This window comes from Octodon degus, unplaced genomic scaffold, assembly GCF_000260255.1.
Source record: "Octodon degus isolate 3935 unplaced genomic scaffold, OctDeg1.0 scaffold00003, whole genome shotgun sequence".
NCBI lineage: Eukaryota > Metazoa > Chordata > Mammalia > Rodentia > Octodontidae > Octodon > Octodon degus.
In genome coordinates, this window is record NW_004524579.1 from 12,153,454 (window position 1) to 12,177,717 (window position 24,264).

At 47.4% G+C, this 24,264-nt stretch overlaps 1 protein-coding gene and 1 pseudogene across 3 annotated transcripts in view; one reads left to right on the plus strand and one right to left on the minus strand.

Annotated features, from left to right (window-relative positions):
- Mocos (molybdenum cofactor sulfurase) overlaps nt 1-24,264 on the plus strand; it is a 55,873-nt gene that overhangs the window by 4,661 nt on the left and 26,948 nt on the right. For all 3 annotated transcript variants that reach the window (XM_023714390.1, XM_023714394.1, XM_004623711.3), the window contains exons 2-9: nt 2,716-2,805; nt 6,591-6,657; nt 7,727-8,368; nt 9,717-9,793; nt 10,906-11,105; nt 15,718-15,834; nt 17,568-18,023; nt 19,866-20,028. In XM_023714390.1, the coding sequence (XP_023570158.1) occupies nt 2,716-2,805; nt 6,591-6,657; nt 7,727-8,368; nt 9,717-9,793; nt 10,906-11,105; nt 15,718-15,834; nt 17,568-18,023; nt 19,866-20,028 (1,812 nt within the window). The remainder of the gene's footprint in view (nt 1-2,715; nt 2,806-6,590; nt 6,658-7,726; nt 8,369-9,716; nt 9,794-10,905; nt 11,106-15,717; nt 15,835-17,567; nt 18,024-19,865; nt 20,029-24,264) is intronic.
- LOC105741990 overlaps nt 22,934-24,264 on the minus strand; it is a 1,710-nt pseudogene continuing 379 nt past the window's right edge.

Here is a 24,264-nt window from a genome sequence, read left to right on the forward strand (position 1 = left end):
TTTTTTAAATTTTTATTTATTTATTTATTTTTAAATTTTATTTATTTATTTGTGTGTGTGGGGGGTCAGTTCAGCCCACCAGAGGGTTGGGCTGGCTGGCATGTGGTGCTGGAGGATTGAACCACGGTCCAGGTGCTTTGCCAAGCTTGTTCTAAGTAGGTGCTTTAGAACACTGAGCCATCTCACCAGCCCCCCACTGAGCCATCTCACCAGCCCCTGAAAACTTTAAAAATTAACCAGTTGTGTTATTTGCTGTAGATTCTTCTCCCTCTTCTATTTTTTTTTTTTTTTTAAATTTTTTTTGGTGAAACCGGGGATTGAACTCAGGCTCTTGCGCTTGCCAGAGAAGCGCTTATTCCACTGAGCCATCTCCCAGCCCCTATTTGCTCTAGATTCTTGATGTACAGCTAGCAAAACACCTCAGCAGTACTCATGAATATTGGGCTGTTCACTAGCCTGCATATTGGGCTGCCTTGGAATTTACTCTGCCAGATTAATTAATCCACCACCCTTAATCTCCCACAAAGTCTTAAGACATGAGCAAAATGAAGGCAAATTTTCTGCCAGAGTGTAACATACATGGGCTCAAATTCAAGTGCCAATGGGGTTCTCGTTCCAAATGAAACCTCCTGAGTCTTGTCTCTGCCTTTTTATCAGCCTTCTAGTCTTCTGAGCTTCAACCAGAATCTCCCATTAAAATGGGCTGAGAGCATTTTAGGACTGCATTTCCAGCCAGTCCCTCCAAACCTTTCTAAACTCTTTCCACAAACTACTGTGAAAGGCTTTTGAACAGCATGGTCAGATGGTGGTGTAGCAACGATTCTGCTGTTGGTGCTCAAATCTACATTACTAATTTTTCTGGTTGTGAGACATAATACCAGACATCTGAAAGTTAAAGAGAGGTTGGTTTTGGCTCATGTTTCAGTTCACAGTCAGCTGGCTCCAAGGAGGGCTTACAAACTGCAGGGCCAGGGCAGAGGAAAAGTGCCTCACGGCTCAGTGACTGGGAAGAGGGAGTGAAGGGAAGGAGCATGGGAGGGAGAGGAACCCTTCAGGCCAGGCCCTCAGTGAGCTGCATCTTCTGGCTAAATCTTATCACTTAACAGCAAGTTAAGTTACAAGCCCCATAATCCAGTCACCTTCCAAAACTCTTGCCTATGAACCTGTGAAGTGTTTAGAGGACGTCTCGGTAAGCCCAGCCTACGCAACTTGGCAATTTCTCAAAAACTAAATTTGTTTTATAGGAGTAGGGGTTGAGGATGTAGCTCAGTACAAAGACCCTGAGTTTTATCCCCAATAGTTCAAAAATAAAATAATCAAATAGGATGGTGGCGATAGTTGAACAACATTATAAATAAACTAAAAGCCAATGAATGGTGTACTTTAAGAAAAAGAGTTTCATGGTATGTAGGTTATGCACCAATAAAACTTTTATAAAAATTCATCTTACACAACAAAATACTTAAGTGAATGAAAGAATAAATGGATCTTTTGACTTTGTATGTACTTGAAACAATATTTCAGGGCTTATTCCATGTTAGTAGTATTAAGTCCTAGATGAATGTGTAATAATTCTTTATTTTAAATATATATTGATAGTAATTTCTTTCCTTTTTTTTTTTTTTTTTTTTTTTTTTTTTTTTTTTTGAGACAGGGTATTGCTATGTAGTGCAGGCTGGCCTTAAACTCACATATGTAGCCCAGGCTGGCCTTGAGCTCACAGGGATCTTCTTGCCTCAGCCTCCTGAGTGCTGGGATTACTAGCATGCCCAACTCAGACATTTATTTTTAACTTTTCCTATTACAATATTGCATTGAATATCTTTTTTTTTTCTCTGAATGCCTTCAGGGCAGGTTTGGCTGGCTTGAGTCGTGGGGATGGAACCCCAGCAACCTGAGCCTGACTGCTTTGTTGAAGCAGCCACTTAAAGAACTGAGCTAAGGGGCAGGCCCCCATTGCATTGAATATCTTTATGTACAGTACAAGTCATTTCACATAAGGATGGGTATTCATAAGATAAACATCTAGAAGAGAGGTTAGTAGGTCAAGAAGTACCTTCACTGTAAAATGTGACTGATGTTACCAAGTGGCTTTTCCACAAAGAGGCAGTATGGATTCTCTCTCCTGCCAACCATGTGCCAGCAGCTTATGGCCCCCTAACTCCCCCCAAAAACACTTAAGGCACCCAACCTTTAATCTCTGCCAGTCTGGAAAACCACAGTATCTCCTGCTCATGTAAATTTGCATTCGTGACTGCAGAAGAGAGGCTGGAAGAACTCCTTTCTCTAAAGCTCTGACAGCTAGCTGTTCTAGGCTTGAGGGTTGTGGAGCAGTGTGGGAAAATGGGACTCCCCCTCAGGGAATAGCTGAGAACCTCCAGAGCGGGACGGGAGTCGTGATGTGAGCTAGTTGCAACCCTGTGTATTGCAAATCCGCCTCCCCTGTGTGGGATGCAGTTCCAGGATCTTAAGGGAACTGCTTCATCAGGAAGGCTCCTTTAGGGCTTTGTGGCTCACCAAGAGGAAGTGCAGTCCTCCGCTGTTCGTGTTCGGATGTGGATAAGAAGCAGCACATGAGCGGCTCGGGAGGACCAGTGGCCAGTGTAGTGCTGAATGGGCCCTGGTGGGTTCACACGACCAGATTTAGGAAAACGTCTGGGAGACTTGTGCAAAACAGCCTGTAGCTTTATTTTTTTTTGGTATTTTTCCCTCCAGGAACGGTCTACCTTGATCATGCTGGAGCCACCTTGTTCCCACAAAGCCAACTCACAAACTTTACTAAGGATCTCATGGAAAATGTTTATGGTAAGAAAAAATACCATACTCAAGCTGGCTTTAGCCGGCGACTGTGCATCTGCTGCTCAGTCTGTGTCCAATGCTGTTGCACGGATAGGAGGAGACCACACTGAGCACACAAAGCTACGTAAACCTCATGTCAGATGGGGAGCCAGGCAAGTGCCCGGCCATTGTGTATCATCCACACACGGCCAGGAGGGAAGGGTCCAGCTCGGGGTTACACAAGTTACTCCCAGAAGAATGGGCCCATGTCAGGAAGGGCACAGAAGTCTGAAAGTGCTGTGTGTGGTGTTGCGGGTGACTCTGCACAGTGGAGAGGGTGGAGCTGCTGGAGGAGCATCATCCATTCATTCATTTAGCTCATAAATGTTTACTGAGACACTATGGTTTAAGGGGCACAGTAATATAAGGGGAACAAAATAAACACAATCCGTTTCTTCTTGGAGAGTAGAGACTAGTCCCAGAAGACAGATCTTAAGCAATTACCAAATAAATGTAATCACCGCCTGCATGAAGGTCTATGACCCCAACGTATGTGCTGCCATAGGAGTTTGTATCTGTAGTGTCAGTGGGTTGGCGATGTATGTGTCAGGGAAAGCTTTACTGAGAGTGAAGTAGATGCCAGAGGATGAGCCAGATTCACCAGGACAAGAGAAGTCCGGATTCACTAGGTAAATGAGAGTACAAGGTACATGGGCAGTGATCATAACACAAGCCAGATCTAGTAGGGGTTTTAGGAAGCAGCAGTGGTCTACAGAGAGAGGAGTGTGGGTGAGGTGTCCATGTAGAGGCAGGGAGAGGTGGGCCTGTGCAAGCGGGAGGCAGACCTGTGCAGGGGGAGACAGACCTGTGCAGGGGTGAGGCAGGCCTGTGCAGGGGAGAGGCAGGCCTGTGCAGGGGGGAGGCAGGCCTGTGCAGGGGGGAGGCAGGCCTGTGCAGAGGGGAGGTGGGCCTGTGCAGGGGGGAGGCGGGCCTGTGCAGGGGGGAGGCGGGCCTGTGCAGGGCAGACACAGGCCTGTGCAGGGCATTGTAAATGCTCTGAAGAGCCCGCCCAGTATTTTAGACCAAAGGCTGTGGCTTGGGGCATCCAGCAGCAGCACAACTGTTCAGGGGGTGACCTTGGAAAGGAAATTTGAAATAATAGCAGCTGTCATATTTGGCAGTGATCACAGTGATCGGTACCATTCACCAGCGACTCACTGTATGTGTTATGTTACTGTCTCCAGTGCTTTCTGAATTATCCTTGTTTAACCTCACAATGACCCAAGGAATGTAACAATACCAGTATCTGTTATGGCAGTTAACCCAAGATCTTGCAGCCAGAAAGTACTTGAGTTGAAGGAGCAGGGGGCCCATTTACCAGGCAGTTTGGCTGCAGAACCCAGACCCTTACTCCTCCCCAGCCCAGCTGCCTCCAGTCATCTTAGCCCTGTTACACTACACTAAGGTGTTTGAGCCTCTGCTCTGGATAGCCAGTAGAACTTTATATCTGGGGAAAAATTAAAAACTTAAAGTCACCACATTGCAGGGATGCGTGTGCACTCATGCATAGAGCTGCACAATTCATAATAGCTGGATCTTGGAAAGAGCTGATTGGTCCAGCCAGAGAGGCATGGTATTCACACTCAAAACAGTGCTGCTGCTATGTGAAGAAAGATCAAGTTGAGGCATTCGTAGGTAAATGGATGCGCCCTGAGACCATAATGTTAAGTGTATTTCACTTACTTAGTCACACAAGCTCAAATATCATGTGGTTTCCCTCATATGAGAAAATGAATATATCTATGTCTGTAGCTAGAGCTAAATGATAGGTATGTAGGAAGTAGGGAAATCTTTTTCAGGTAGATAAAGGAGCAAGAGGTGGAGGGGAGAGGAAGGAAGAAAAGGAGATGGAAAAAAAGAATTGGAGGAAAAAAATGAAAATAAAGCTTTTATGAATGGGAAGAGGGTCCAAGGAAGGAAAGAGTGAGGAGACACAGGAGTGGTAGGGAAGAAAAAGGAAAGAAAAGAATTATGATGTGTTATATACATGCACCAACCCTGCACAGTAGCACAACCATTTTGTACTGCAAACATGTACTAATAATTAAGAAATAATCTGGGAAAACTGTCAGGGAAGCTGCCAACTAGGAATTTATCTTGACTTTTTGATTTGCAGAGAAATCTGCAATTGACCTTCTATAACTTGGATAAGAGCCACAGCCTTGGTAAAGCCTGAGAGATGGCTGCCTGAGGTTTCAGTTGGCCCTGGATAGAGGGTGAAAGCCCGAGGGAAGGAAAGGCAGCGAGGGAATGCAGCAAGTCCATAGTCACTGGCTGATGTGGAGTGGGAATTGCTAGTAACTTACTTGGCCAGAGATCCAGTGTGAGCCTTCAAGGTACTATGGGGAAAAAACACTAAAATGAAAAAAGCCAAGTGTGAGCCAACGTGCACTTGTGCCCCTGTGCCTGAGAAATGCTGGGCTGGGCCTTGCTAGAGGGCTATGCTCATGTCTGAGAAGTGGGTTTGAAGGGTCAGCAGAGTTCTTTGGGATGCACAAGGGCACATTAGGAGTGCGTGTGTGTGTGTGTGTGTGTGTGTGTGTGTGTGTGTGTGTGTAGGGATGATGGAAGTCACCAAGGAGGTTGGCAGCCTTTTGTTTCTAGAGTGGGAAGCTGAGGGGTCTGTTCCCAGTCACACATTTGTTAGAAGAAGTTGGCGCATTTCTACAGGGACAGCAAGGGCAGCAATTGAGGGAATGGTGGCGCAGCTGAAGGGAACTATGCAAGTGGCATTCATGGCTCTGTCCCCGAGGTTGTGTCCTTGATTCTCTGGAGTTAATGGACAGAGCTTCAGGCCACCTGTAGGGAAACTGACAGAAAAGCCTCTTGGCCCGGTTGCCTCTGAGCTGACTTTTAGCTCCAAACCGCTTTTCCTGGGTCCCATCTTATTTAGTAAGTGAAAGGAGCCCCCCTTCCAGCAGCTTTATTGGGTTATATCTTACATATCTTAACATCTACCTACTTCAAATACACAATTCCATGTTGTCAGCACTTTTACCAAGTGGTCCAATCATTTGCATAAATCAGTGGGAGCACTTTCGTCCTCCCAGAGATCCCTCATGCCCATTTGCAGCTAGTCCCCACTGTCACCATAGCCCTAACCCACCTATTTTAGTATCTCTGTACAGTGTAGTTGCCTTACTGGACATTTCATATAAATGGAATCACAGAACAACATGTGGCCTTTAAAAATCTGTTGCTTAGCATGTTTTTGCAGTTCATTCATGGCATAGCCAGGAGTTGTTCCTTTTTTATTACCAGATTTGTCTGTTGTATGGATATGCTGTATTCTGTCTATCTGTTCCCCAGTTAATGAGTATGTATATTGCTTCTAGAATTTGGCTTTATAAATAGAGCTACCATGAACATTGTGTGTAAGTTTTCGGATGGATATATGTTTTTATTCCTCTTGGGTGGATACCTAGGGGTGGAATTGCTGTGTCACATGGTAGTTTTATCTTTAGCTTTTTTTTTAAAATTTTTTTAAACATTTATTTATTTATTTTGTGTGTGTGTGTGTGTGTGGCCAGCTCAGCCCACCAGGGGGCGGGGCTGGCTGGCATGTGGTGCTAAGGATTGAACCATGGTCCCTGTGCTTTGCATAGCTTAGCTTGTTCCAAGTAGGTGCTTTAGACCACTGAGCCATCTCACCAGCCCTATCTTTAGCTTTTTGAGAAACTGAGGGAGGGAGAGAATTTTGAAAGGAGACAATATACTAGTGACTCTAAAGCTTTGTCTCTGTAACCTTCCAGGTAACCCTCACAGCCAGAACATCACGAGCAAGCTCACCCATGACACCGTGGAGCAGGTGCGTTACAGGTGAGTGACAGGGATGCCTGCCTGCGCTGGCCACCTATGTGGACTGACTTTCTTCTAAGCATCTGCCTGCAGCCCACAAAGATTCAGAGCAGTGTTCAGGACAGTCCCATTCAGCTCTAAAGCAATGCATGCATGATGAGATACCTCACTTAAGGTGAGATGAAGTACCAAATAGAGTAGGTGAGATGCCCAGGTAGGTGGCTCTGTACTCACACAGTTGTTTAAAGTAGCTGGGAAGGGATAACAAAATCACAAGGTCTTGTTTTCAGAAACAAAAAAGCACTGCCTACTTATATCCCCTTTTTTGTTTGTTTGTTTGTTTATTTGGCACTGGGAATCAAACTAAGGACCTTGCGCTTGCCAGGCAGGTGCTTATGCCACTGAGCTATATCACTGGTCCTTTTTTTTTTTTTTGCGGTGCCAAGGATTGAACTCAGGATCTTGCACTTGCCTAGAAAGCGCTTATTCTACTGAGCCATCTCCCCGGCCCCCTGCTCCTATTTATTTATTTTTGAGACAAGGTTGCCTAGGCTGGTCTTAAGTTTGTGTTCTTCCTTCCTCAGCCTCTTCATAGCGAGGATTTCAGGTGAACCACTACAGCTGAAACCCCATCACCACCTTTTTAAACTAGTTTTAATAACTTGTTATATTTTCAAACATGTATTAATTGGTTTCTGGTAATTAATTTCTAGATGGTTCCTAAAGATACCTGAATAATGTGACTTCAACTTATTTCAGATTTGAAAATAATAGTTGGGTGACAGGGTTGCCAAGATCCAAAGGGGCATAATGCAGGGTGACGACTTAAAACTTGTGATAGAACTGGGGAGGAAACACACCAAGGAGAAGGTGTATGCGACAATTATCAGGGTCATTGTCTATGTCTGTGTGTCCCGTTGGAAGTGGACTAGTCTCCAGGGAGATCCTCTGCCTCTGTCCTAACTTCACAACTGCGGCAAAATCTATCTGGAATTTTTCTAGCTCTTAGGGTGGATACGTTCTACATAGTAGAAGCGACCTCCAGCCAGCGCTGCGAGCCTGGCACTGCCTGACACTCTGCTTCTTCCAGGGTTCTGGCGCACTTTCACACCACACCCGAGGACTATAGCTTGGTTTTCACATCCGGAAGCACAGCGGCCCTCAAACTGGTGTCAGAGGCCTTTCCGTGGGTGTCCCGAGGCTCAGAGAACAGCGAGAGTCAGTTCTGTTACCTCACCGACAACCACACCTCCGTAGTAGGCATGAGGAAGATCGCCAAGGCCATGAACGTCACCTCCACCCCAGTCAGCCCAGAGGACATGTGGTTAGCAGAGGAAAGGGGCGCTGTGACCTCTGACCCTGACTGCCAGCTTCCACACCTCTTCTGTTACCCGGCTCAAAGTAACTTTTCAGGAAACAGATATCCCCTCTCCTGGATAGAGGAGGTCAAGTCCGGGCGGCTGCGCCCCGTGAACGTGCCTGGGAAATGGTTCGTGCTACTGGATGCAGCCTCCTATGTGAGCACTTCGCCTTTGGACCTCTCCGCTCACCAGGCAGACTTTGTCCCCATCTCCTTCTATAAGATCTTCGGGTTCCCCACTGGCTTGGGCGCTCTGCTGATCAACAATCGTGTGGCTCCCCTACTGAGGAAAAGCTACTTTGGAGGAGGGACTGCCGCTGCCTACCTTGCAGGAGAAGACTTCTACATCCCGAGGCCGTCAGTGGCTGAAAGGTAACCTTGCCATGGGGTTGGCTGGTGTAGTTCACCAAGGCAGCTTGGCCTGTGTCACCTCCAGGACTGTGGAGGGGTGTCTAAGGGGAGCTGATCATTGCTGACAGGGACAGGTTGGCACTGGGACTCAGGTCTGGGAGGCAGAGGTTGGTTGGAGCGTGTCACGGGCAGCTTAGTGATCTCTGCCCTGTGTGTAATGTGCTCTGTAGTGGTGGGGGACTGGAACTGCAGATAAGAGCTGTGAACGAAGGTGCAAAGGCACTGGGCTTGGCCCACAGCACTCACAAGGAGTGGCAGCAATTGCTACTGATGAGTCTCTTTGGAACAAGCCTGAACCCCATGGCAGCACCCCCAATTCTCCAGAGCACCTATCACTTCACATACGTGTGGCAGGAGAAATGGTCACTGTCCCGGGATTCTGCTGATGCCGTAGGAGGGGCCACCACGCTGGTTTGCTGGTGCCAGAGAAGGCCTGGAGCCAAGAGGAGGGGGGGCTTAGTTTGCACAGTGCAGCCTCAGCTTTCTGCACATGGGGCCATGACTCGGTGTAGCCAGGGGTAGCTGGAGGCCTGCAGCTGAGCTGCTGGGGACATGTGCAGTGTTTCCAGTGAAAGCTCTCACTGGCCTAAGGCAGCTGCTGGTCACTAGTCCACCTGGGGTGATTGCAGACTCCCGCCCCCACCCCTGAGGTCTGTCCTTCCCCAGTGGTCTCCCTGAAGGTGAAGACACCTCACATCCTGTCTCCTCTGTGTGGAGCCTCCTGCCCTTGGAGTCTCATGCTCCTCTGCTTCCCTCTGTCTCCTGCCTTGGTCTCCTGGCTCGCTCGGTTCTAGTCCCTGACCAGCAGTTGGCCTCCTTAGCAAAGCGTTTCTAGTTTTATCTAAGTAGAAGAAAGTGGTAACTCTCTTAGGGCTTTTTATTACCCTGCCATTCACCTTTGGAAGTTTTTTTTTTTTTTTTAATTTTTTTTAAAAAAATTTTATTTATTTATGTATGTGTGTGCGTGGCCAGCTCAGCCCACCAGGGGGCGGGGCTGGCTGGCATGTGGTGCTGGGGGATTGAACTGCAGTCCCTGTACTCTGCCAAGCTTGCTCTAAGTAGGTGCTTTAGACCACTGAGCCATCTCACCAGCCCCACACCTTTGGAAGTTTAAAGTTGTTCTGGAAAGCTGCAGAGCTGCTCAGGGTCAGATGCAGCAGGCAGCCTTCTGAGGGAGGAAGCAGTGTTCACAGGAGGCAGAAGGTGCCTACTGAAAGACCATCCCCCTCCCGACCTGAGCAGTCATTACCCGCCACACAGGGAGCACACTTGGCCACAGCCTGAGCTTTCCTGATCCCCCACACTGCAGGTTTGAAGACGGCACCATCTCATACCTTGACGTGATAGCATTAAAGCATGGATTTGATGCCCTGGAGCGCCTCACAGGTCAGTGGAATGTCTCACCCACATGGAATTAGCTTTCACAAGCTGTGTCCTCCAGGGAGTGCTGGTAGGGGTGTGGTGCTGATGAAGGAGATGATGTTTGTACAGGAAGTGAGCGGCACATACCTGTAGTAGCTAGACATTGAGTGCGGTTAAATCTGACTGGAAATCTCATTCAATCCAGCTATCCCCCTACTGGGAATTTTCCCAAAAGAACTGAAAACGTCATATCATAGTGATATATGTGAACCTATGTTTACAGCACCACAATTTGTGATAGTCAAACCTTGGAAGCAACCAAAATACCCATCACCTGAGGAATGGATGAAAAAGATGTGATGTTTTTATACAGTGGAGTATTACTCAGCTATAAAGAATGATAACTCGAAGCCTTCATATATAAGTGGATGCTGCTTGAAGATATACTCATAAGTGAAATAAACCAGACCCACATGTGTAAATATTGTATAGTCTCCCTAGTGTAAGAACTCAAAAGAAGAAATAAAAATTGAAAAGAGTTATCTTCAAAACAACTCCTCAGAGCAAGGAAACAAGGAGGGCATCTTGGGGTTCACTTGTCAGATATAAGAATACATAATGGATAGCAGGGATTCTGAATCAGAAGCTAAGCAGTTGTGGGTGTGCAGCGGGTACTATCTAGACTGGGAATGGTAATCCCAGGGCTTTATACTTAGTTCTCTGTGTGCTGGATCCCTGTAGAGCCACGCGGAGGAGCTGGTGACAAGTCCACTGTGCCCTCAAAGAGCAAGGAGTTGAGTGCCTTCTCAGGCAGGGAAGGGTCTGGGGAGATAGCTCAGTGGTCTAAGTGCCTGCCTGGCAAGTGCAGGGACATGAGGTTGATCATGGTGTTGCATGCAGTGCTGGCACCGAGCCAACCATCAGGCATGGGGGCACATACCTGTAATCCCAGCATCAGGTAGTGAGACGTGAGATCCTATATCAAATAAATAAATAAATAAATAAATAAATAAATAAATAAATGTTAAAAAAGAATTATAAAAAATTAAAAAAATAAAGTCATCACGATTGCATTTTCTTAAAAACAAGTGAGTGACTTTGCTGGACGTTCCTGACTTTTTCTGCTTGGTGTTAAGGTGGCATGGAGAATATTTCGCAGCACACCTTCCTGCTGGCTCGGTACACGCACACCGCCCTGTCCTCTCTCTGCTACCCGAACGGAGCCCCTGTGGTGCAGATTTACAGTGACTCTGAGTTCAGCAGCCCTGATGTTCAGGGTCCGATCATCAACTTTAATGTGCTGGATGACAGCGGGAACGTCATTGGTTATTCTGAGGTGCGTTTGCTTTTCATTTCACTGACGTGGATGCAACAGAATTGCTCTTTTCTGGAACTTGGGAGGCTTGCTGGGCCTTGAAATGTGCTTTGAGGCCTCCTTGCCTAGGAAGCAGGTGGGAGAAAGTGCAGACAGTGCTGGGCAGCCCGGCGCTCACTCCCAGTCTTTAATTCCCAATCACACAGTTCTAGTGAGCCGGGCTGTGTATTTCTCAAGTTCTTTTTACTCAGGCAGAATAGGAAATTTTAAATGGGAAGAGAAAGGCTGATTCTTCTGTTACCAGTGGAAGAGGTGACAGCTCTCCAGCAAGAGAAGACAGAAAAGCAGTGTGGACAGGACCACGGCTGAAGTCATTTGGTCACAGACAGTTTAGCACCCCAGTGGCGCCTCACCATGTTGTAGCATCATTTGTTGGCAGAGCACCTTTTCTAAGAGAAGCAGAAATGGTCCACAAAAGCCCTTACTTCTGCCTCAGTTCATGATTAGTTCAAAGACCCGGTGGGCTGGTCAGCCATGGTTTCTGCATATGTACGTGCTGCCTATAGTTTTCCATGAAAAAAAGGGGGGGGGGATCTGTGGTTTGCAGGTTTGGGGAAGGGCTTGAGTTGGACCTGAGTTTGGAGTTTGGTGCTCGTCTTCTGCTGAAAGCCACACTCTCCACATAGCTTTGTTTGTATTTTTTTTTCTTTTGCTGCCAGGAATCAAACTCGGGACCTTGCTGTTGCCAGGCAGGTGCTGTGCCTCTAGCTGCATCCCTGGACCGCAAATGCCTTTCCTAAACTTTGAATTTCCCAAATGAAGTCCATTTCTGAGCTGGACATTCTGGTAGTTCTAGTTATTCAAGAGACTGAGGCACGAAAATCACTTGTGCCCAAGAGTTTAGGGCCACCCTGGGCCATGCAGGGAGACCCAGTGTCAAAGATAAAAACATAGATATCCATTTCCCAAGGGATTGTCCCTTCCTCCATTCTCCTAAATAGCCCTACACTTTATAAAGAACAAACTTGGGAGCTGTTCTCCCAAGAGGAGGCAGTGCTGGTCTCCACTAGCGCTTGGGGGAGACGTCCAGCAGCTCCAGGTGGCCTCTCAGAGTTGGCAGTGGAGGCTCTCCATCCCCCAGGGCCTCCCTCAGCTTTATCCTGACCACAGTGCCACTTTGAAGTATGTTAAGCGGGGTTTGTGTCTAGGTGTGTGTTTGGATAGAATCCGCAGCAGGGAAAAGGAGTGCCTGCTCAAATATGCTGCTCTAGCTGATTAGTAAAATAGGCTTCATTCTTGCGGTACAAGGAAGTGGGAAAGAGCAACAGGTGACAGAGTGTCTTGTGGCAGGTGTGCCTGGGGAGAAACCCCAAAAGGGAGGAGTCACCAGAACCAGAGGGCTTGCGGTCCAGGACTGAGGAGTAGTCACAGGGGTGCCCATTTCCTGGGCTGTTTCCCCTTCTGGGTATCAGAGGAGGACGCTGACCACGGTTGTGAGGTCGTGGTGGCACATGGTCAGTAAGCTGCTTCAGCAAAGCCCAGTCAAGTTTTCCTGGCCCAAGCGAACTCCATGGTGTAGAAATCCCACAGGAATGTTGGTGGACTTCAGAGAGATTCAGTGGGGTCATAGTTGGGTCCAGTTGTCTCCTTTTCAGGGATGAGTAATAGAATTTAACCTTTTACATGCAGACTTTAGAGTTTTGTTTGTGATATCTGGGCCTTTTAATTTTATTCTCTCCCATATTCTGAGTCCTCGTAGATGATGGCTAAGATGTGGGTTCAGATTCTGACTGCCAATTGCTAGCTCAGTAATTTTGGGTGAGTTAACGTAAAATCTCCAAGACCTGTGAAATGAGAATAACTGTATACCTGGCTTAGCTTATGATATTATGATGGTTAAATGAGATATGATGTTTATATTCCTTGGTACAGGACCCTGGGGTAAAGTAAGTGCTCAATAAACCAAGGTTCCTGGCTAGGAGCTCCTGTGTGTTGTGGCTGGGCTGATTCCTTGTTCTTCTCAGGATTCAGCTGTCATGGTAACCAGCTTCATTTCCTGGCTAGGAACAAAGCTGTAGTTCAGTGGCCGTGTGTGTTCCTCTTTAGGTCAGCACCATAACTAGATGAAGGGATGAAGTATCTAGAGCATATCTAGAGGATGTTGAGGCACAGCCATTAGAGAGGAGTAATGAATCAGCAGGGTACACAATCCAGGCTGATGAGTCTACTGGCGCTAACAAGCAGGGAGTAAGGCTAGGCCAGGGTGCGGCTCCCCAGGGCTGAGGGCCCGAGGACCCCGACTCATCAGGGAGCTGAGCATGGCTGCAGCGGTGCCTTCCACCCTTATCCTTTGCAAGGTGACCTTATAATTTCTTTTATGGAAGGCTGGGATCCGTGTCTCTGCTCTTAAGTCTGGGCTGGTCTGTGTCTTGTGTGTAGCTAAGAGTGCTGCAAAGGTCACACTGTGGCTTCTAGGGCTGGGTCAGAAGAGGTGATGCCCCGTTGGCGTTGCTTCCTGGCTCACTTGCTCTTGGAGTCCTGAGTTACTAGGTAGGCCACCAACTTGTACCCTGAGGCTGCCACGGTGGAGGAAGCCACACTATTGGAGGGGCCACGCCCAGACACCACAGTAGGCAGGCCTCAGCTTTGAGACTCTCAGGCTTTGGAATCAGACACTACTCAGCTTGTGTGTTGGGGTAGAATATGCACTGGGGCAAAGAATGCCTGGTTAAATAGCCGTGAGGGTCCCTGGCAGGTATGGCTGGGGAAGAAGTCTCAAAGAGGGGACTTAAGATGCTCTTAGCATTTGAATCTTCCTGAGTGGAACTCAGGATATGAGGGAACAGAGACAAACTGCCTCTCCTGTGTGCAGCCTGAATTCCCGGCCCACGGCAGCCAGGAACATACTGCAGTGCTCTTGTTCTTCCAAGTCTAGCTGGCTGCTGTGCAGCAGTGGTAACTGGGGCAGTGAGCTTGTGGGTGAAGGAGGGTCGGGGGACTCCTGTCCTTTCTGTTGGGAACTGAACTGGGGTCCAAAAAAGAGCTGGCCTGTGAGTGGAGACCTAACTCTGCAGATAGACTTGACCAGTGGTACTGCCAGGTTCCGTCACCTGGGGCTAGGGACCACTTGGATTCCACTGACAGGTTTCTATGCCACCAGGTTGTTAGCCAAGGGTGAAGGAAGAGTTGCTTCTCCAAGATGCTTCAGTTTAGCTAGGGATTTTTTTTTCTCTTTTCTGATAGACCAGAGAGTCGGCCACAGTGAAGACAGCCAGGGTCTTCAAGGCTCTGTGGGAAGTGCCCTTGGCCAGCTGACAGCCCAGTCCAGCGTGGTGGCTGGTGGTCTACAGGTGATACCACGCTCCTTGTGGCTGCCTCTGGCCATGCCACATCTGAGAGTTCGAAGGCATAGCTGTGTGGGCACAATATATTTGTTTCCCCAGATGCAGTTAGGGGACTCCCCTCCCTGAGTTCAGCCTGAGCTGCCTGGACTGAGGTGAGGATCTGCTCTGGGTTCCATGGCCCCGAGGGTGGGAAGTCCTTGACCTACAGCTGAGGAGTGGAGGAACACTGCAGCGGGTGGGCTTAGGTCAATGTGAACAACCCTCCAGAGCCTCCAGGGTCACGAAAGAAGCTTGGGAACTGCCACACGGAGGGGCAGTTCTGAGGGAACCAAAAGTCAGAGAAATTAGGAACAGGAAATGAGTATCACACAGTGTCAGTAGTGACCCTGTGGGCCAGGCTGTGAGCCAGGTGGTGCTGCCTGGAACAGCACCTTTCCTGGGCTGGCTCTGAGATTAAACTCTGTGCAGCCAGTGCTGCTCTTTGAGACTTCTTCCCCAGCCATACCTACCAGGGACCCTTAAGGCTATTTAACCAGGCACTCTTTGCCCCAGTGCATATTCTACCCCAACACACAAGCTGAGTAGTGTCTGATTCCAAAGCCTGAGAGGCTCAAAGCTGAGGCCTGCCTACTGTGGTGTCTGGGCGTGGCCCCTCCAATAGTGTGGCTTCCTCCACCGTGGCAGCCTCAGGGTACAAGTTGGTGGCCTACCTAGTAACTCAGGACTCCAAGAGCAAGTGAGCCAGGAAGCAACGCCAATGGGGCATCACCTCTTCTGACCCAGCCCTAGAAGCCACAATGTGACTTTTGCAGTGCTCTTGGCTACACACAAGACACAGACCAGCCCAGACTCAAGAGCAGAGACACGGATCCCAGCCTTCCATAAAAGGAGTGTGTAGCCTCACTGAGTTATTTTTGTGACCCTCACTGAAAACATGTGGGATCTTAGAATTTATCCTGATCTTTATTTTTGGTATGCAGAATCAAACTCAGGACCTTGTGCTTTCCAGGTAGGCACTGTGCTACTAAGCTATATCCTAGGCCCAGCCTGAATTGCATATTTTCACTTTTCTAAAGCATTCTTCTATAGTTCAGTTGGATACCTTTAATTTCCAATAAAATTTTATAAGATGTTCAGTAAACCCACGACAGAGCATATATCTTAGGACAAATTTCCAAGCTCAGATTATCATTGTACTGTGAGGCAACAGAGGTCCAAACACTGATCTGAAACTCTCCCAGCTACCAGGGTAAGCCCGGATGTCTGTAACTATCATATTTGATCCACAGGTGGACAAGATGGCCAGCCTGTACAACATCCACCTGCGAACCGGCTGCTTCTGCAACACGGGGGCCTGCCAGAGGCATCTGGGCATCAGCAACGAGATGGTCAAGAGGCATCTTGAGGTCAGTACAGGGCCCTGTGGCCTACGCGTTGAGAGTCATGGGGCTACACTGTGGCTGGCCACCTGTCTGCTGGGGGCTGGTTGATGGGGCTTGCTGGTTGGGACCTTTCTGTGACTATACAAAGAAAAAAGTGGGTCATCAATAACAGAAAGCTTGTCGCTCAGTGGTACAGTGCTTGCCTGGCAAGTGCAACGCCCTGAGCTTGATTCCTGGTACTAAAACAAAAGAAAACAAAACAACAGAAAATATATTAAGGTTTTTTTTTTTGTTTTTTTTTTTTCAGAACTGGGATTGAACTCAGGGCCTTGAGCTTGCCAGGGAAGTGCTTATTCTATTGAGCCATCTCCCCGGCCCAAGATATTATTTCTTTTCTGTTTTTTTTGTTTTTTTTTTTGAGACAGGGTCTCACTATGTAACCCAGGATGGTCTTGAACTTACTGTATAGCCCCGGCTGGCCTTGAACTCACTTCGGTCCTCCTGCTTCTGCCTCCTGAGTGCTGGAATTATAGGGATGCACACCACCACTCTTGGCATTAAGATACTGTTTTTATGGCAGTACTTTTTGGTTCATTTTTTACCTTCAGGGAAAAAAAAATGTAAAGGCTGTTAACAAGGGGTATGCCAGTGCACATTCTTAAGTAGTCCAGTTTCCTTTCTTTTTGGGGTGGGGCGCAGTGGATTCTTCTAGTTTCAAGTATTCTGTCTCCAAGAATCCCCACCCTTCCTGTCTATCCCCAAAACTGAAACTTTTTAGTCTTGAGTACAACTTGTTTTGAACCAGTTTGTAAGAATACTTTGAGTGGCAAACTGCCCTACTTTATTTTGGAATAATTTCTAATTTGAGTTTCTATTGGTTGCTGCTGAATACTGTAGGCATTGTATCCCTAACTACTCATGAACTGGATTTTGTTTTAAAAAGAAAGAGTAATATAGAGGGAGGGAGGGAGGAAGGAAGAGATGGAGGAACTGAGGGAGGGATGAAGGGAGGGAGAGAGGAAGAAGAAGAAAATGGGGGAGAGGAAAAGAGTGGGGCAGAGGGAGGGAGGCAGAGGCTCAGAACATAAAGATGCCATTCCTGATGTGTTTTGCTTGTGTGGAATCTGATGGTCTCTGAGTGACTGGCCTGGACTCAATGGGAAGGTGTCCCAACAGCCTAGTGGTCATCCTAACTGACAGGCAGCAGGGCCTGGACACTGATGTCCTCTTGCCTTTCCTTTCCCTCCCTGTAGGGACACTCAGGCTGACACAGGCCTTCACAGTGGCCTCAGACAGGCCACCCCAGGGGCCGTGCTCAGGGAGGCAGGCTCCCCTCCCTTCAGTCTTGAGAGAGGCTAAGAGTCCTGGGTGGCCAGCGGGCCTTTCTCTTGCCTCAGCCCTGGTAGACTGTGAAGCTGACCTCCCAGCAGTTCTGAAACTTTGGCTCATCCCCTGAGCCCCCATGGGCCAGTAGTGTGGCAGCTCCGGGTGAAGGTTCTCTGTGAAGCATTTCTCTTTAGCTCTCTGGTAGCCTCATGAGACTGGTGCCAGCTTCAATTCATAGCTGGGCAGAGTGAGATCTGGGCAGTGGCCCTGAGTGTTCAGAGCTGAGCTGTGTCTCAGCCACACAGCTCATACTCGTGCTGTAGGACTGATCTCCTGGGTTAACTTAAAAATTAGCAAAGTTTATTTTACAAAACTATTTCCAGTCATGAGGCATGAGTCCCCCTGGCTGACTGGTCTCCTTTTTATTCCAGGCTGGTCACGTCTGTGGAGACAATGTTGACCTCATAGATGGGCAGCCCACGGGCTCCGTGAGGATTTCCTTTGGGTACATGTCTACATTTGAGGACGCCCAGGCATTTCTCAGGTTCATCATAGCCACTCGCCTGCACTCACCGTGTGGCCAGCCTGTCCCTCGGGCCAGCACTGAGGAGGCTGGAGCTCCAGCAGCAGAGAAGGTGCAGGACACACCCACAGTCACCAGGAGAGACTGTGTCTCACCTCAGGAAGGCGCCTGCATGGTTTCTGGGTTTTGGAACAGCTCCAGCTCCACTGTGAGCACCCAGGCTTTGTGCCCTGCTGTGAGCGAGGTGGTCAGTGCTGAGCAGACTCCAGCAGAGAGAGCTGCAGGCATCCTGCCTGGGGACCTTGTGCCGCACGTTGTCACCAACCTTTATCTCTACCCCATCAAATCCTGTGCTGCCTTTGAGGTAGGGCTTCTTTTTGCACAAAACCTGCTTCTCTTTGGTTTCTCTGTAAAGTGGTTCCCCCCCCCCCCAAATGAATTGAAGGATATGGACAGTGAGAAAAGCATGTAAAACTCAAAATCGTATAGTGAGAGCACTGGTGTGGGTAAAAAAACATTTCTCATTTTGCCTTCCCTATTGGCAATGAAATGTAGGCTGGCATTTGAATGGGTCTCTGCTCACAGGACCTGTTGATCACCAGAGCTATGATTTTCCCTGAATGTAGATGCTGGCCCCTTGGAGAAGCATTTGCTTTGCTTCCTTTATTTGAGATTTAAAGCAATCGCATAAGGTTGGAACGACCTAGGTAGGGAAGACAGCCTAGGCAGGTTGAGGTTAAGCACTTTGCCCAGGTCACCTGCTAATAAACAACTGGGCAAGGATTTGAACCTGGATCTGCTTGTCTTTGGGCCTTTGGTTGTATGTGATTTGCTCTGCTCAGTTCTCCCTGTGGAACCAAAGTATAGCCCTGTGTACACAAGTTCTGCATCCACTGATCCGACCAGCCAGAGATCGAAAATATTTTTAAAAATGCACCTATGCTGAACAAATACATACTTTTTCCTTTTGTCACTGATCTCTAAATGGGAGAGTGTAACTATTTATATAGCATTTATAGTGCCTTATGTAGTATACATAATCTAGAGATGGGAAGGTGGATGTACATAGGTTATGGGCACATACTACACTATTACAGGATTCTGTATCTGCGGGGGATCCTGCAACCTGCAGGACAATGTGCACTGTGTCTGCAACAGGTGGCCAAGTGATCCTCGTACCCGGAGGCCTCGGCTGGCGGCTAGCCCTCATCTCCAAAAGGCTGTCTTCCCTGCCGTGGCCACCTTGAGGCTGACTTTCTATAATCTTTATGTGTGACCCAAGTCCCAGACTCCTGAACCTCGGCTTTTCATCAGATATACCGAGGCTGGGCTATGTGTGGGCCTGCATTTCAGGGTGGTCCCCTAGGAGCCTCCAGGCTGAGACCTACCCCAGGAGCTTCATCCCCACTCCTGAGCAGAGGCAGGTAAGGACTCTGCCTTCACAGCTGGTGTGTGTTTTGTAACACAGACACACAGATGGCACGGCAGGTGACAGAGGAGGAGCCTGAGCTCACCGAGGGCATAGTTTTCCTTGAACCAATAGGCTGGTAATACCAGAGCTATGGAATAAGTCCTGACATCTCATTTTTCCCAGTTATCCTGATCCAGCTGTGGAATCAACCACTTCTCCATGGAGTCCCCATTCTTTTTATCAGACAGTGGTGTGAAAAAGCAAGATCTGGGTACTGAGTGGAATTGTGTTTTAATTTCATAGAAATATGAGGAATTCAGGAAAACTTACATACTTAAAGTGGATCAGCTTAGCACCCCAGCATAGCCCCAGTTTGTGCAAGAACCGTGCCTGTCATGTCAGGGCGTGCCTATACATGCTCCCACAGTAGCAGAAGGGTGTATGGGAAGCCGGAGCCCTGGGTGCTTCTGGAGAAGGGTTCTGGAGATGGTGGGATGGAGTGCGCTCTTGTACTCTTGGGATGTCATGCATGAACTTGGCTTACCAACCCAGAACACAGGCTGAGGTGGACAGGGTGGAGGTATGGGTCTGGAGGCCAAACACCATGGGTCTGGAGGGGACACCATTGTCCCCTCTGCATTGCTCTCTTTGCTTTGCTTTCTCTTCTTCCTCCCTTTCTTCCTTCAAGAGTATGCGCTGGGCTCATGAAGTCCACCGTGTTTGTGCACCCCTGTGTGGCAGTGTGAAGAGCATCTTTGAAGAGCCCTTACCTCAATGCACCTACCTTTTGTTTAGGTGACCACGTGGCCCATAGGGAGCCAAGGTCTGCTGTATGACCGGAGCTGGATGGTTGTGAACCACAACGGTATTTGCTTGAGTCAGAAGCAGGAGCCAAGGCTCTGTCTCATCCAGCCCTTCATCAACCTGCAGCAGAGGATTATGGTCATCAAAGCCAAAGGTGTGAAAACACTTCATTTTCTAGGGTAGCTGTGGAGAGTGCTTTCATACTCAGATAAAAGTAAATGAATCCAGGGCTGTGGAGAAAGCTCAGCAGTCTAAGCTCCTGCCCGGTTAGTACAAAGACCTGGGTTCGATCCCTGATACCACATGCTGTGCCAGCTCAAGAACTCAGGGCACACTGTGCCAGCCACTGAAACCAGAGGTGGTGGCTCACATCTATAATCCCAGCGCTGGGGAGGCTGAGACAGGATGATCATTATGAGTCTGAGCTGTGTAGCAAGACCCTGTACCAACTAAATAAATGAGTAAAAGATTAAAAAGTAGAAGTAAATGAATCTCTTTGTGCCTTTCTGCTACCAAATATTAAAGATATGCTTTAAAATTTTTTTTTGGTACTGGGGATCAAACCCAGGATCTTGCTCTTGCCAGGCAGGTGCTTATGCCAGTGAGCTATCTTTCCAGCTCATATGAAAGATATTCTAAAGTGCAAATGTAGGACAGACAGCAAAAAGGTTGTTTCCCCTTTGATTTGGGAAATTTCTGAGAGGAGGTAACAATTTGACAGTCCAATTAGAAAGCAAAGAGGTTTAATCTTGGAGTGTCCGATTTCTTTTGCACTTACCTCCTGTGTGTGTGTGTGTGTGTGTGTGTGTGTGTGTGTGTGTGTGTGTGTTGTTACAGGGATTGAACTCAGGACCTTGTCCTTGTTAGGCAGGCTCTTAAGCTGCTGAGCTATCTCCCTAGCCACAACTTCCATCTTTGTTACATTTCTCATTGCTGAGACAAAAACATCCCACCTCCAAAGTTAAAGAAAGAAAGGCTTATTTAGCTCGCAGTTGGTAGGTGTCAGTCCACCACCGTCGGCTGGCTTCAGGGCAGGGTGGCCTGGGAGACGTACATCGCAGAAGAGCACCAGTCCACAGCAAGTCAGGCAGGACGCAGAAAGCGGTGGCAGCCAGCCTGCCTTCCTCACTCCAGCCCCTAACCTTATACTGGTGCCACTCACACCCGCAGTGAGGCCTTCGTTATCCACACCGAGAACTAGCTAAACCCATCTAGTTCTCACACATCCCTAATCCCAGGTTCACACTTCCTAGGGCCGCCACCTCCAAAAAGCCCTGCCACCCCTACTGCACAAAGCTCTGGAGAGAGACTGTAGATGCAAGTCATAACCCCTGCCTTTATCCCTTCACTCATAGTGTGTACTGTGTACTGATTCTCCCTGGTGGTTTTAACACATGAAAAAGTATAGACCAGCTCTGTGCACTAGAACTTTCTGTGATGACATGTCTGGCATCTACCCTGCCCAGCTTGGTGGCCACTGGTCACCTGTGGTTAATGGGCACTTGAACTGAATTTTAAATTGTACTTAATTTTAAACAATTTTGATAGCTTTATGTGGCTAGTACCTTACAGTGTCAGACTCATAGGTCAGAGAATGATATGTAATTGTAACACCCAGTTCCAATAAACCTTAACATTTGTATCATGCCTTCAGAGCCTCCTCCTTCTCCTGTGTTCTTATTTATGTAGGCATGTGCCTATATATGTATTTATCTTGGTACTAGAGATTGATAACCCAGGTTGTCATCACTGAGGTATATCTCCAGCTCTTTTTATTTTTTGAGAGTAGGTCTTGCTAAGTTGCTCAGGCTGGGCTGAATTTGAGATCCTCCTATCTCAGCCTCCCAGAGTGCTGGGATTACAGTCATGCATAATCACACCCAGCTGTCCTTTTTAAAAGAAATAATAATAAAATATTATAAATATGGCTGCAATTCTCTGTACTCTTCTTGGGTCTTCCTTCTCTGCCTTCTCCTTACCTACCATTAGCAGACTTATTCCAACTTTCTCCTAACTTGTAGATTAAGTGACATACTATATTTTCATGTTTGTGATTTTATTTCTTGACTGTAACTTTTCTATTTTGGTTGTTTGTTTTTCCTTAAACCAATAGGCCACTATCACTGTAGTTACAAAATAAGTCTTGACATCTCTGTCTTCTAAGTGATTGGGCTATTCTTGGCCTTTTCTTCTCCTATGTGAATTTTAACACACATACGTATCTGTGTCAAGATACAACCAGAGTCAAGGTACAACCCCTACCCAGACTCCTTTGTGGTAGCCCAGTGTAGCCTGCCCTGCCCTTAAAACTACTAACCAGAGATCCTTTCTCTATCACTGTAGGTTTTTTTTTTGTATTGGGAATCAAACTCATAACCTTGTACTTGCCAGGCAGACACTGTGCCACTGAACAATATCCCCAGCCCTCTGTCACTGTAGTTTTATCTTTTTGAGTATGCTATATAGGAGAATCCTGTAGTAGGTGACCTTTAGAGATTGGCTTCTTTCACTTCGCATGGTGCCTTAAAGATCCCTTCAAGTTCCACATGTTAATGGTAGTCGTTCTTGGTTGTCGAGCTGTATTTCAAAGTATGAATGCAACAAACAATGTGTTTTGTCCATTTGTTCACCCAGGGCTATTTTATTTTTTCTTGATAAAAGTCCAGCTTCATTCACACTAGTGAATTTCAACCATTACACTTTGCTGATTCAAGCAAACTCAACTCTTAAAAGTAGTAACAAATTTGAACTGACAAAAGGGAAAGATTACATTATAACCATTCAATGTGCTGTCATTCTTAGAACAAAAAACTAAGAAGTCATTACATGGGACTTTTAAAAACCTAGCACAGGGCACAAGAAACAGTTACTGACAGTTACCTGAAAGAATAGTTTACAGAGATGGGATGTTAAAATAGTGCTTTTATTAGAAGGACAGCAGCGCATACCTCCACCCTCACTATAGGTGTCAGTAAGAAAGTGGAGAGATTTTTATCCACAGGTAACCTCACAAGGGGGCTCTAGTCTCTCCTCGCTCAGGCCTTGTTCTCCCAGTCCCTTCAGTGCTCCTCATGACCTCTGTCTCTGTCTGCACCATGGCTCCCCCGTGTCCCATCTTGTCTTCTGTTCTGCTCTTTGCTGGGACTGCACTGGGGCCAGGTCCTTATCTGCCTGTGCTGGTAGCCAGTGGGACTCTGGTTCTCTCCCTGCTGCCCCACTAGTAGGCTGCTGCTCCTCTCCCTGCCCTGGCTCCCCTCCTTCCCTGTGGATCCTCCGCTCTCCAGGCTCCCACAGAGGCTCCTGGAATTCTGCTCAGAACCCAGCCTGTTGTGTGGGCTGCTGTTCTCCCCAAACTCTTGCCTTGCACAAACTGAGGCATTTCCCCAGCTGTTTGCTTGTTACGGTGAAGGCTTGAGGGTTCCTCATAAAGTTTCTCTTCTTAGACTTTTCTTCAGAATCTCTGTTGTTACTTCCTAAATACTTGGGTTTTTTTTTTTTTTCTTCTTCTTTTTCTATTGTCTTTGCTCTGCTGTCACTCTTACTCTGATTGCTGCTTTCTGAAGTTTCTGAAGAGGAGGAAGAGGAAGAGGAGGAAGATGAGGAAGATGAGGAAGACGATTTGTGCTTATGTTTTTTGTGTTTACTTTTGGTTTTGTGTAACTTTTTATTTTTTCTGTCTCTTTTCTTTTTCTTATTTCTTTTTTTTCCCCCAAGTCTGTCCAATTTCCTGAGAAGTTTCTGTTTTGTTTGTTTGTTAGTGACATTAAGAATTCAACTTTTTTTTTTTTTTTTTTTTTTTGCCTGACTCAGAATGCCTTCAGGGCAGGTTTGGCTGGCGTGAGTTCTGGAGATTGAACCACAGCAACCTGAGCCTGCTTTGTTGAAACAGCCACTTAAAGAAGTAAGCTAAGGGGCAGGCCCCCAAGAGTTCATCTTCTGGATCTTCTTCACCCTCACTTGCAACACACTCCCATGACGGATCATTTGCGGTCAAGTTTCTCCCCAGCACATTGCGTCTCAGTGCAAACCCACTGTTTCTTGTCTCCGCTGTTATCTCCAAGGGGTGCATCGATGGCCCTGAGCCGTCAGTGGGAACTTGCATTGATTCCAGAAAGACCAGACAAGGGACTCTCCTGATCTGTGTTGACATGACCCCATTTATGACATCTAATGCACCTCACATTTTGAACCTGAGTTCCAAAAGGCTGCTCTCAGATATTCATATCATCTTTGGCATATTTTTCCCATGGAGCCCCCTTCTGCCATTCACATTGTGTTCTGTCTCTCCTTCTGTTTTTTCTTTCTCTTTGTTTTTTTTTATAAATTTTAAAAATAATTTTTTATATAAATTTATATCTTGTCCTTGTTAGGCAGGCTCTTAAGCTGCTGA